Source organism: Strigops habroptila, chromosome 5, assembly GCF_004027225.2.
Source record: "Strigops habroptila isolate Jane chromosome 5, bStrHab1.2.pri, whole genome shotgun sequence".
NCBI classification, from domain to species: domain Eukaryota; kingdom Metazoa; phylum Chordata; class Aves; order Psittaciformes; family Psittacidae; genus Strigops; species Strigops habroptila.
Window position 1 is genome coordinate 80,155,973 of NC_044281.2, and position 13,667 is coordinate 80,169,639.

Below are 13,667 nucleotides of genomic sequence, written 5' to 3' on the forward strand. Positions count from 1 at the left end.
TCTCAGGGCACTGTTGGTTGTTGCATATGTTTGGTTGCTTCTTGGAAAATCAGTATCTCAATAACAAATGGTATGGTGAGGTGTGCCTAGATATCCTCATCTTGAGAGTACAGAAATTAGGACATGGAGGGGAAAGTGTGAGCTCCATAGCATAGTATCAGTCCACCAAAGTACTATTCCCATCACGTGGCAGTGCTGGTGTACTCTGCTTCTCCTATATCTGATAATGCATTCTTTTTTACCTGGAGTACTGTGTTAAGCTCTGGGGCAACATCACAAGAGGGACGTGGAGCTGTTGGAGCGAGGCCAGAGGAGGCCCCGGAGCTGCTGTGAGGGCTGGAGCAGCTCTGCTCTGGAGCCAGGCTGAGAGAGCTGGGCTGGGGCAGCCTGGAGAAGAGAAGGCTCCTGAAGGGGAGACCTTAGAGCAGCTCCAGTGCCTAAAGGGGCTCCAGGAAACCTGGAGAGGGGCTTTGGACAAGGGCCTGTAGGGACAGGCCAAGGGGAATGGCTTTAACCTGCCAGAGGGGAGACTGAGATGAGCTCTGAGGCAGAAGCTCTTCCCTGTGAGGGTGCTGAGGCACTGGCACAGACTTTTCCCAGAGAAGCTGTGGCTGCCCCATCCCTGGCAGTGTTCAAGGCCAGGTTGGACACAGGGGCTTGGAGCAACCTGCTCTAGTGGAAGGTGTCCCTGCCCATGGCAGAGGGTTGGAGCTGGATGAGCTTTAAGGTCTCTTCCAACACAAACCACTCTGGGATTCTGTGATTTTTACCTTACAAATTTATAAGCAATGTTGCTTTCAGCGCTGTCATCATTGAATTGTCTTTAGAAATCAAGAGTTCCTTCTGTAGAGTGATCCTGCCACCCTACCCAAAACTGCTACTTAATTAAAACTTTTTTCTCTCCCTCTTAAGACAACATGAAACAGTCATACCCAATGAGCTCCCCTTGATTCAGGAGGTTACCACAACGCTGCGGGAATGGTCTATAATATGGCGCCAATTATATGTTGTAAGTATCAGTATAAACCATATTCTGTTGTAAATGTTTTATTAGAAGTGTGATGGTTTGGAAGGTATAGTGAGAAGTATGTGACGGAACTATTAATGAAATTCTACTTCTTTTCCTGTTCTAAAGCCTACTCTTAGTGCTGAAAAGCTGTTTAGCATCTATTTTAAGGCAGAAATCTCAGTAGTGTTTCTTTTGATTGTTTTCTCAAATACTGTGTGTTCCTTTTGCAGAATCAGTTTTTTAGAGTGTTGCCTTGATCTAGCAATAATTTGAGCAATTATGGTCCATTTTTCCTAGGGTACTATTACACTGAAGAAGTTGGATTTTTAAGATGTATACAGATCTGGAAAAATCTGATGTAGAATTGTATTATAGAGATGAAAGGCAGTTCTTAAGGTTGTTGGTCTGTGTTAGGAAAAGGTTGAATAGTTGACCTCAAATTTGTGGGTACAATCTTGTGCCTTTGAAAAGGCCTTTTACCTTAGTATTGTATTTGAAGTTGATTGTTCTCAGCTTATCCTGACTGTAAGTCACCTATCTGACTATTTTCACATGCTTCAGTTCCAAGCACATAAGAATTACTGTTAGAAATTTATAGCAATAAGCATTTGCATTGATAGTATCTCGGATGTGATAATAAAGATACAATAGCCATTAAACTACACACATGAAAGTGCTTGTAAGGTTTAAATAGTGTTAATATATGCTTAAAAGTACAGTTCAGATGTAAACCAGCAGCATGCTGTAGAATGTGAGGTACCATAGCTCAGACTACTCATGCTCTCATTGTAAGGTCACTGTAACAAGATAATGGGAACATGGAAAGTCTCGTGTTTAAAGTAAGGTTTAATGCCAAGTCTGTTTCCTCTGAATACGTTTGAAATCTTCTATTATAAAAGCTCAAGCTGTGTAATGAAGGCATTAACTGGAAATTAAGATGTGTGTGTTGACTAATGTGGCTTTTGATCGTGTCCATGAAAATAAAGATTAAAAATGCTGGAAGTGATGTAGTGTTGCAGTAGATAAGGTGAAGGATGATTTACGAAGAGAAGCAAATTAATATATTAGAGAGCTTTGATGTGATGTAATACTAGAGAGGTCATGTGTTGAGGGGCAAGGAAGAGGTCGATGGCAGAAGCAAACCAGGAGAAGCAGAATCCAGAGGGGGGACTGAAAACAGCTTTGCCCTCAGTTCCACTGCTGTGTGCTGCTGAGGACAGTGAGGGTTACATTTTGACCCTGATGTCGTCTTGTGGGGATTATCCTGAGTATGAAATCTGTTATTGCTTAATGTCAGAGAAATACCACTTGCAGAACTGTACAAAGCTTGGTTGTGGTGCACATACAATAAGGAGGAACAGCAAAGAGACATCGTTAGGAGTTTTCTTCCCAAGACTTGTGTGTGGTTTTGGTAGCAGTAACTGTTAGGAAACTGTAAAATTCCCTTGGTGTGGCAATTGGTTGTTCTAAGCATTAATGCTTATCTCATTTGTCATGCATTTACCTCCATGAAGACACACGAACAGCTAAAAGATACTTCAGCAGTGCTGGTAACTTTGAATTCAAGAGCATGCAAGGTGTGAGGCTACCAGTGGCATCAATTTGGTAGGAGGAAGGGTTCCAGTCCCTGTTACAGCTTTAGTTGGAGTAGCTGGATCACTTAATGAGTTTATAGTATGTATCTCAAGGATATCTGTTAGATTAATTGAATGTGGCTAGTGGCCAAAAAGAGCATTGGTGCCCTGGGATTGCCTCTACAAGGGAGATTTGGTTTACTGGGGACAGCTGGTTTCAAACTGGTCACTCTGCAGACTAAAGAGATATTCTGTGTTATCCACATCAGTACCAGAAGTCATTAAATTACCACGTTTATTCCTTTATTCAGTTTGTAATTGTGCTTGAATATTGCATAGACATTGTTTTGCTTTTCAGATAGCAGAGGATGTGGCATGTTCTTTCTCTCACTGGTTTACGATTGCCTGCAGCATCGAAAATCATGAAACTCTTTCCCATTTGGATGTGTCTGTATTTAGCTTCCAGCCATATGTGCCTGTTGTGTCTTTCTCTGCTACATTGAAGAGCTTTTAATAACGGGTATTTTCTCTCTGTGAAGGTTCTCGTGCTATAATCAAATCAGCTTTTGGATAATCTGAACAGACTGAAGTCTTTAAGTTTCACAGTTAGATATTTCCCCCTCCTGAGTCCCTGAGTCGTTATAGTCTTTTCCTGCACCTTGTGTGGTTTTTTGTTGTCTTTTATACATAGTGGAGAGCTTTATTTTAACTATTCCAGTTGTTCTCAGTCAGATAAGGCCCAGGTATAGCCTGAATGAAAGATAGCTGCGTGTAGCCTGAATAATTCCTTGATGTAGGGTGTTTAGAAAGATGTATTCTTTTTAAGAGTGTATTGAACTAATGGCTTAGATTTGGAGGGTTATGAAGGCAGTAAGAGAGTCTGCTTCTGGGTAAGATCAAAGCATTCAGAGCCTCTGCATTGTCTTTGTCCTGACATCTTTCACAATAAAAATAGGAAGGCTGTTGTTCTGCAACTTCTGTTTTGCATGGTATTGTTTGTTTGAGGCAAAACTGTTGCCTCTATGCACTGCCCACAGCATTTTGTGGTTGAAGATTTGATCTTTTGTTTTCAAATGCATGTGTGTATGGGCATGCATGTAGAAAACACTCTGGAAAACAGGGTATTTCCATTCTAAGTCTGGAACTTTATCTTCTTGTGTCCTAGTTTAGCTGAATGTTGCCAAGGAAAGTGTGTGTGTGCTGCTGGCGTGATTTAATACCATTGTTCCAGCCTTTATAAACAAGTGAGGTACTTAACTTCATAAAGGTTTAGTGCTTTCCTGGTTTTTCACTTTCCCTCAGCTGTTACCTGTGGACTCATAAGATGCTGATGCACTCGGCATTACACACTGAGGCATTTCAAAGTGTTATTCTGAAGGTTTAACCAGGGAGAAGGATTCTGTAATCTGTTGCAGATGGAGTATGGCAGAACTTGAGCCTCTTCCTTTTAAAATACATAGTTTTTAGTCCTGTTCTACTCCGTATAGAGGGTCACTGAAGAAAGTTGCTCTCTGAACCAAGAAAACGGTAGCTTTTCTTCGAATGCCTGTTCTGAATACAGTATTACTCAGGTTTTTAAGGTAACACACACAAGCATTTACACTTATTTAGACACCTAAAGCAGAGTGTAAGACACTGTTCAGTGTTCTGTGCTATAGAAAAGCTCCTATTTTAGAGCTGTTTGTAGACTCTTACCCTTCTGAATTCATATTTTACAATGGCAATCTAATATATGCATTTAAAAGGTGTTCACTAGACTTCAGAACTAACTTCCACCCATCTTCTTCCTCCAAACAGCAGGATAACAGAGAGATGTTTCGCAGTGTGCGGCACATGATATATGATCTTATTGAGTGGAGATCTCAAATACTCTCTGGCACCCTACCCCAAGATGAGCTCAAGGAACTGAAAAAGAAAGTGACAGCCAAGATTGATTATGGCAACAGGTTTGTGAGTAGTGTTTTCCATGTGTTGATGCTTAAAACCAAATCAGTTTGTGTGATATGCATTAACTGTCAATGACTTCTTGCAGGATTCTTTTATTCCTCTATTTATGGAGGTGTAATGGTGTATTAACAGTCCTGTTATAGCAAGATAAAGAATGAAGTTGATATAGCATGTTTTCTACGATACATATAGATTAGAAATTATAGTATGTAAAGTGGAATCCATATATAACTCTTTTCCTTCATGACATTATCAATTTGATTTTGGCAAGAAGCTGTAATTTTTAAGGTCAGTTGAAAAGTGCAAGCATTGCCTCCATTCAAAATACAATTTAAACTGGCTTCTGCAGCATCAACAGTTGTTGCCTTCTCAACACCACCAGCTGCATGTGCCCTGAAGTCACTTAGCTCTAATGTGATGTTGAAGGATTTGGCTCAGAAATACCATTTAAGCTCATTGTTCCTCTACTTACATAGTAGCCAGCTTGTACCAGAAGATTAATAGGCAGATTTGATAAAAGAAAGTGTCTATTTAACAGAAGAGAATGGAAATTGTGAAGGAAATACCCAAAAAGACAGCAGTATGGGTTGGATATGTTGTTAATTCAGATATATTAACTCTCCAGACAGTGGTCTAGATCTAAGCAAGGTTCTTGATTTAAATACAAGTTTTAGGTTCCAAGTTCTCTAGATACATTTATGACTTTGCATTTTGATTGAAAATGAGATCTCATATCTCACTCTTCAATCAGGGAATTGCTTGAAGCAGTATTTTGAATACTGAGGGACACTGTTGTAGTACTGAGCACCTGGGGACTGAAAAAGTTTTTGGCTATCCAGTCTTTAACTCCCTTGTGATGTAAATAACTCATCAGATTTCAGCTATTGGTGCTTTATTCCTTAAAAAGTGCCAAATTTCACTATTTCTATTCATCTGCTTTACCAGTAAAAGCTGTGACTAAAGCCAGAAATATTAAAATATCATCAGTAACTGCATTCACTCAGTAATTATCATCCATAATCCAAGATATGGACTCTCGTACCTCAGTCGACAATTAAACCAGATGTTGTTGATGATATTAGTTTGGCTACTGGATTTTACCATCTGCCTAAGAAGTTGGTTAAAGTTACTCTGAACAGCCTCCAGATGCTCAGCGTTCAAGTACAATGGCACATCTTGTGCTGTGCTTTATATTCCTAATGTGCTGTTGGACTAAATAAGTGATCAGAACATTCTCTGTGGAGAGAAGTGGATTTGAACTTGTGAGTAAATTCATGTCTGAAAGATATCATGTTTTTGATGTGGTCCTACGTTCACTTTTGTCTAAAATAAGCAGGAACGAAGAAATTTTCTCTTTAGCAGGGACTCTAGTGATAGGACAAGGGTTGATGGGTTTAAACTGAAACAGGGAAAGTTCAGGTTAGATTTAAGGCAGAAGCTCTTCCCTGTGAGAGTGCTGAGGCGCTGGCACAGGGTGCCCAGAGAAGCTGTGGCTGCCCCATCCCTGGCAGTGTTCAAGGCCAGGTTGGACACAGGGGCTTGGAGCAACCTGCTCTAGTGGAAGGTGTCCCTGCCCGTGGCAGGGGTTGGAACTGGATGAGCTTTAAGCTCCCTTCAACCCAAACCAGGCTGGGATTCTATGATTTCAATATCCAGACAGAATGAATTCATTATGTGTTTCATAAATGTTTTCTGATCTAATCATATCCTCACTTTTCCTGTTTTGTGAAGTACTGGTTTGTAAATCAGATATTTTGTTTCTATAAATAAAGGCAACAGTTTCACTGCATGTTGTCAAAATAACTGAGGAAGTAAAACAAGGTCTTAGGAATTTGTATTTATAATGTTTTTCTGAAATTGGGTCAGGTAATTTTGTTGTGAAAACATCTGTTCAGTTGCAAAAAATCTGTAACTGGGACACTTAGGAAAAAACTTCTAAATCTTTCCAAGCATCATTTGCAAGGATAAAACAAAGACATTAAATCAAAGGAGGGTTCCCTTCTATTTATTCAATAGTCTGTGCAAATATTTGTGTCCTCTTGGTGTGTGGTAGCCTGGGTCATTGGTCTCTCTGAACTTCTGAGCCCCTTTTCCTGTGGTCCAGGCTGGTGTCTTCTGTAGAAGGACTCTGCTTTTGTTCATCCCAGCTGGCAGTCACCAGACCAGTGGTCCATGTGTCTCTCTCCTGCTGTGGCTGCTGTCCAGGAACCAGTAGTAGGGAGGAGCAAGATGATTTTGGCTGTTTATGTGTTTGACTTTGAAACCGTTTTCTCACTAGAAAATTCATCTGGGAGCTTGGTGACCCAGGGATGCTTCAAAGTGTTTTGTGACTTTGCCCAGAGAAGCTGTGGCTGCCCCATCCCTGACAGTGTTCAAGGCCAGGTTGGACACAGGGGCTTGGAGCAACCTGATTGAGTGGAAGGTGTCCCTGCCTGTGGCAGGGGGTTGGAACTGGATGAGCTTTAAGGTCCCTTCCAACCTTAAAGCTCATCCAGTTCCAGCCCCCTGCCACGGGCAGGGACAACCTTAAAACCTGTCTGGGATTCTGTGATGGGGTCCCGTTAATGTGTAGAGCTTAGGAGGTGTTTCTTAACAAGCTGCTGCCTGCACTCTGCAACTTGAGTGTTGTTAATCCACTATTGAATTAATGCAGTGCAATGAATTGGAGGGGTTTGTATATTGGCCCTGCTTAAGGCTTTTTTTAACACCTCCAGGCTTCCCTCTTGTCAGGGAGGGCATGGAGTGATCCTCTAACTGCATGAAGCATTTCTTCATCTGCCATAGCCCCTGTTCTTAAGTGATGAAGTTCTTAAGTGGGTTATATCCAAAGGGGACTTATTCTCAGATAAACCACTTACCTCTGTATGACTTACCAGACACTGCAAGTTTGATTTAAGGTCATTCATCAAACACATTTCAAACCCAAAGTTACAGCAGCTCCATCGTGAGAGGCGACTACAGAGTTAGAGGAAGAAAATAGGGACCGTGGTTTGGAACAGAAGTGAAGAGGTCAGGCTTGGGGACAATAGACAGGGAAATGCAGAGCAGCCTAGACCTGGTTATTTTATCTTTGGTTCTGCTGCCAGCACTGGACTAGTGTGGAAAAATGTGAAGGGCCTTTCCTAAGGCTGGGTTTGATTATGGCACAAACCTCCCTCTCTGCAGAAGGTAATCACAGACCTTAACACCCCGCTGACAGAAATCTGGCTCTGCTTTAAATAAAGGGAAACAAAGTGTGTTTGCTTGTATCTCATAGGTGTTTACTAAAACATGAATATGCCTGCTTTGGAGGAGAGTGTGGAGTGGGATCAAATGAACTTAACGTGTGGTGTTTCTGTAGTGGTTGGTTGTCCAAACTGTCAGATGAATCAAGACGAGGAGACAAATTCAGTTGTTTAAAGATATGATTTCTCCAGATCTTATGCTGTTACATTTGCAGGGATTCTTTCTGTGCTGTGGAGAAAAAATGACTTCCAGCCAGGGATGGTTATCTCTGGGGTTGGTGACATGTTAAATTGATTTACCAGGTATTAAATAGCATTTTTCTACCATGTTTCAGGTGGGCATGACTTTGTTAAACACATGTTAACTAAGTGTTAACTTAGCACATGAGATTTTCAAGCACTTACATGAGCACTGTTAATTCACAAGCATGTATTTTGTTTGGTTAGAATTCTTGATTTAGATCTGGTGGTCAGAGATGAGGATGGCAACATTTTGGACCCAGAGCAGACCAGCACCATTAGCCTGTTCAGAGCACATGAAATTGCTTCCAAGCAAGTTGAGGAGAGGCTACAGGAGGAAAAGGTAAGATTCGCTACACACTATAGCTTTTTCTTTGAGATGTGGGATTGTAAACTAAGTGACTTATTTTTAGCGTTGGTAACGAAGAATTGATATGTTTATGAAGAGCTACCAGGCTTAATAATTCTGTAACAACTTGTATGTCTTGGGCTGTTTAATTGTCTGTCTCATCCTTTAAAGGGATTAGTAGAATTTATTGATAAGACCTATATCACTAAGTTGACTACATTGGTAGATGGATATCAGACACATGTAGCAGGTTTGTATGTTAGGTTGTCATGAGAGTTTATTTTAAAGAATCAAGTAGAATAATGTTCTCTCGTCTGTATGATTTCTGCATGCCAATCCAGAAAATCTGTTTGTTGAAATACAAGGGGCAAGTTCAAATGACTTTAACCTGCCAGAGGGGAGATTGAGATGAGCTCTGAGGCAGAAGCTCTTCCCTGTGAGGGTGCTGAGGCGCTGGCACAGGGTGCCCAGAGAAGCTGTGGCTGCCCCATCCCTGGCAGTGTTCAAGGCCAGGTTGGACACAGGGGCTTGGAGCAACCTGCTCTAGTGGAAGATGTCCCTGCCCGTGGCAGGGGGTTGGAACTGGGTGAGCTTTAAGGTCCTTCCAACACAAACCAGTCTGGGATTATTCTGAAGACATTCTCTGACTTGACTGTTCCACTTCTTTGCAATTCAAATCCTTATTTTTAAAAGGAAGCACATTGCTGTTGTAAGGAGTCCTGCCTGTGTCAGCAGCAGTTAGTGGAGCATGGTATTCCTGAGGAGATGCTCATGGGTGCATTAGTGCAACGTAATGAGTTACTGTGCCCTGTTGAGTTGTAATGGGCTATACACACAGTTGCAGGCCTTACCAAACTTGGTGTAGAAATACACCAGTTTAGGCGGAGTTTAAAGTACTGAATTTTTGCATCCAGATTTGTTTATTCATCCTTGCCGCAGACAGTTTCTTTCTCCTCCCATGTGCATTCTGCCCCTTCCCTATATAAAGTAGCTTGTGGTAAGTTCATGGGAGCTAAAGTCTGAGGGGTGGGTAACCTGTGGAATATACCTTCAGGTATATTTAAGGCTTTATTAGTTCCTCTACTTGTTTAGCTCTTTTTAATAAGCGAAGACATCTTCTTCCCCCCTTCTTTCCCTTTCTCCTTATGGTGGGAGGCACTTCAAGACAGATCCAGAAAATGCAGTCTGTAAATCCTGATTTAAACAAAGATCACACAACTAGGCACCCCACAGAATCCCTCCTCCTGTCTGAAGGGTTTTAGGAAAGGTTTATAGGCGTTGGATATTTGTTAGGCTGACTTAAACTCTAAGTTTCTTCTATTCTTGAATTACAGTCCCAGAAACAGAATATTGATATCAACAGACAAGCCAAGTTTGCTGCCACTCCTTCATTTGCTTTATTTGTAAACTTAAAAAATGTAGTCTGTAAAATAGGAGAAGATGCTGAGGTCCTGATGTCGCTGTATGATCCGCTGGAATCAAAATTCATCAGGTTAGTGTACTCCCTAATCTGTGCTTACTCAGTGGTAATAGTGAGGTGGTTTTGTGAAATGAGAAGGCTTATGAAAGTCAAATATCTGTGAGAGGCATAGGACAGGGTCACCTGGGAAGCAGCTGTGCAGCAGCTCTTTGTCGTGTTCAGCACAGCATCAAGCAAATCCTCTCACCTTGGGTATGTTTCAGGGTCGCGCTGTTCCTCCTCGCGCTGTGCCTGTGGTTCCCCATGTGCAGAGCTTAAAAGAGACATGAACACACCTGCAAGGCCGTGTGCCCTCACTTAGTAGCAGCCTTGGCACTACTCAGAGTTTGATTTCTACATCCCCTGCTTCCTTAAAGAGATTCTTACACTTTGTTGCTTGCTTTTTATAAGTGATACCCGCAAAGGGAAATATCAGCTCTCCTCTAAGTAAATACTCATTAGTTTAGGATAAGTAGATTGGGTTTAAAATGGTCTTCTGTAAATTTTGAAGTTGATTGCAATGCTTATGTTCAAGGAAGCCATTTAAACAAAGACTCCTCAAACTATTGTTCTTTCAGTGAAAACTACTTGGTGCGATGGTCAAGCTGTGGACTCCCTAAAGACATAGACAGATTGCATAACCTGCGAGCAGTGTTCACTGTAAGTGCGTGTGCTGGGTTCAGCTGGCAGATTGTAAAGCACTGGTTTTGTAGTGAGTAACTGGGGAATGTAGTGACCTGTGTGTAAACAGCGCAGAGTTACCTCTGCAGGCCATGAGCACGGAGAAGGCTCATGTGAGACACTTCTCATAAGTGACCACTAAATATTCTCAATGCCTGGCCAACCCCAAAGTTGCTCTTTGAAGTTTTAACTTGCTAGAAGTGATTTGGCCTCTGAAGCAATTAATTTACACAGAAGTCAAGATAAAATGCTTAAGTACTGTTACAAGAATTTCTTTACTCTGGGAACAGTTTTGCCCTGGTGCTAGAGGATAGCATGGCAAATTCTGAGCAGCAAACTTTTTGCCTATTAAAATAGATCTTGAAATTCAATTATAAAGTAATCTGAAGAAACTGCTATTTCTAGGACCTGGGCAGCAAAGACCTGAAAAGAGAGAAGATCAGTTTTGTCTGTCAGATTGTGCGAGTGGGCAGAATGGAGCTGAGGGACAACAACACGAGAAAACTGACTTCTGGGCTGCGGCGACCTTTTGGAGTTGCAGGTAACTGGGTGTGCTGTATCTGTCTATATCATGTTGTATTCTTACATAGAAAATGAGGTGTGAAACTCTTGTGGGGTTGAATAAACTCAGAATTGTTCCAAATTTAACCAGACTGATGGCTGTACTGTATTGTATTGTAGTGTAGCCTCTAGAACCCGTGTTAGCTAGAGATGCCAAAGTTACTTGCAATATGTTACTCTGTAGAAAACATCTGAAATTGCACAGTTAATAATTCTGTTCCTCTTTTGAGTCACTATTGCTTCTAGGCCCCCAGGGTATTCCCTCAGCACCCCTCTTCCCATGTGGATTACTTCATTCAGTGCGCTTTGGTTTTGTTTTCAGTGATGGATGTTACTGACATCATTAACGGGAAAGTTGACGATGAGGACAAACAGCACTTCATACCATTCCAACCGTAAGTGGGAAATAGGTTAAAGACAAAGCAGAAGTAAAGAATTAAGATTTTTAACTTACAATGTGGTGTTTAAAAAAGAAATAAACTTTTGATTGGAACAAGTGTTCTGTAGATATTCTGAAGTTAACTTATTTCAGTGTCATGTTTTATCTTTAGTACTTACTAATCATTCTTCCCATTAGTTAAAGTAGTGATAGCCCTAAAACCTGTTCTTTTTCTAAGTCTTGACTTTAAAGCATGCATTTCCAGTTTCCCAGTCTTGATTTCTTTTTGTTTAAAGGTGTCAGGGTGATGATGTGTAAGAGGTGAAATGCTTAGAACAAGTATATTGCTGCTTTAGATCTGCCTGAGGTTGCTGAATACCAGCAGTGTTACCAGCATCTACTGCAGCATGAGATTCTCACTTCTGTGAGATTAGTAAATGATAATGTTGATCTTGGCAGCACATGAAACTTCACAGTAGCGGTCACTCCATAACTGGAGTACAATTAAAAGCTGAGAATCTGAAGGATGGCTTGATATATCTCCTGCATGATCTTATAGAATCCCAGACTGGTTTGGGTTGGAAAGGACCTTAAAGCTCATCCAGTTCCAGCCCTCTGCCACAGGCAGGGACACCTTCCACTAGAGCAGGTTGCTCCAAGCCCCTGTGTCCAACCTGGCCTTGAACACTGCCAGGGATGGGGCAGCCACAGCTTCTCTGGGCAACTTTGTTGTGTGAGTCTTTTACCTTAGGTATCTTGGTTGGGTGGTAAGGGAGAGCTCTGCCGCACATACCTGTTATAGCTGGTTCACAGAATCAAGCAGACCACTCTGCTGTGTGGACCTGCTCTTAATTCTAGTCATCTAAAACCACAGACCTTTCCACAGTGACTCTGAGGTTGCTGACATGGAGTTTGGCACTATTGTACAATAATTAGCTGATAGCAAATACGGAGTTGGTCTCCTCTAAAGTACTAACAAGTTCAGCCTGGAGAAGAGAAGGCACAGCTCCCAGTGCCTAAAGGGGCTACAGGAAACCTGGAGAGGGGCTTTGGACAGGGCAAGGGGAATGGCTTTAACCTGCCAGAAGGGAGATTGAGATGAGCTCTGAGGCAGAAGTTCTTCCCTGTGAGGGTGCTGAGGCGCTGGCACAGGGTGCCCAGAGAAGTGTGTTAAGAATAGAGAATATGTGGCAAATACTCTGTTCCATCCATAGTCATAGTTTCTTTTTTTCATTCCATGAAATGGGGAAAGGTATAAGAGAGAAGTCAAATAAATGTGCATAAAATATGAATACTTAGTTTTCCCTTTGTGTGAAATACTAGATTGCCATCTGTTCCAAAAGGCAAAACTTAGTTATGTGGGCTAAATTCCTTGGTTCAAGTACGAACTGATTTTCAGAGCAGGTTTAATAATATGAAAAAGGAAAAAGCTTGAAATAATGTAATCTCAAATTCACTTTACTTTGGAAAATAGGCTTAATTCAGGAAACCCTCATGATTTGAGGATGTAGGATGTTGAGAGGCTTGCAGGGGGCTCTGCCTCCTCTCTGAAAGGGTTTTGTTTGTATGCAGCAGCGGTGTGCAGGCTGCTAATGTGGGAATCACAAGTACCATTCCATTTTGAAGGAAACCAGAAGGTTTTTAGGGAGGAGTGCATTCATGATCTATTTACTGTGTGCTAAACAATCGCAGGCTTATTTTTTAGTGAGTGTGGAAGTGTGCAATGAAAATGATGAACCTCTGTGTATGGAAGTGGATGCTAATGGAACATGTAGTTTTCTGCTCCATTAACACTGATTTATTTTTGCTCTGTGTAGCTATAAATCAGATTTGGAAATGATGTTCAATGTCTTTTTTTCATACTAAATTAAAACATTCTTCTGAAAGTGTATTCCAAAGAATATGAATAATGTGAAAACACGAATCCTGGTGCCATTATGTGCAATGTAGGCCGAGGCTGTGTATATATGAGCCACATTCTTCTCCTCATTCCATTTTCTGCTTCTGTTGTACCACATGCAACTCTGTTTTCATATCTTTGTTTGTATTCATTCACTAGCCACCACCACAATGGCTGTCTAAAGCACTTGGCGAGATTACTTCAATGACACTTCATGTTGCTGTTTATTCAGAGAGTTTCCATCTTTTCATTCATCAAATTTAACAACGTTTGGATTATCTGCTTTCCTTCTCCTGTGCCATTTCTGTGGGATTTAGGGTAGCTTTTCCTTCGGGTGGTGTGTG

General features: G+C 41.4%; 1 protein-coding gene across 2 annotated transcripts in view; it reads left to right on the plus strand.

Annotated features, from left to right (window-relative positions):
• The window catches only part of DOCK1 (dedicator of cytokinesis 1), a 312,805-nt gene that overhangs the window by 32,659 nt on the left and 266,479 nt on the right, over positions 1 to 13,667 (plus strand). For both annotated transcript variants that reach the window (XM_030486111.1, XM_030486112.1), the window contains exons 5-11: positions 913 to 1,009; positions 4,381 to 4,529; positions 8,202 to 8,337; positions 9,678 to 9,835; positions 10,381 to 10,462; positions 10,889 to 11,024; positions 11,367 to 11,439. In XM_030486111.1, coding sequence (XP_030341971.1) covers positions 913 to 1,009; positions 4,381 to 4,529; positions 8,202 to 8,337; positions 9,678 to 9,835; positions 10,381 to 10,462; positions 10,889 to 11,024; positions 11,367 to 11,439 — 831 coding nt within the window. The remainder of the gene's footprint in view (positions 1 to 912; positions 1,010 to 4,380; positions 4,530 to 8,201; positions 8,338 to 9,677; positions 9,836 to 10,380; positions 10,463 to 10,888; positions 11,025 to 11,366; positions 11,440 to 13,667) is intronic.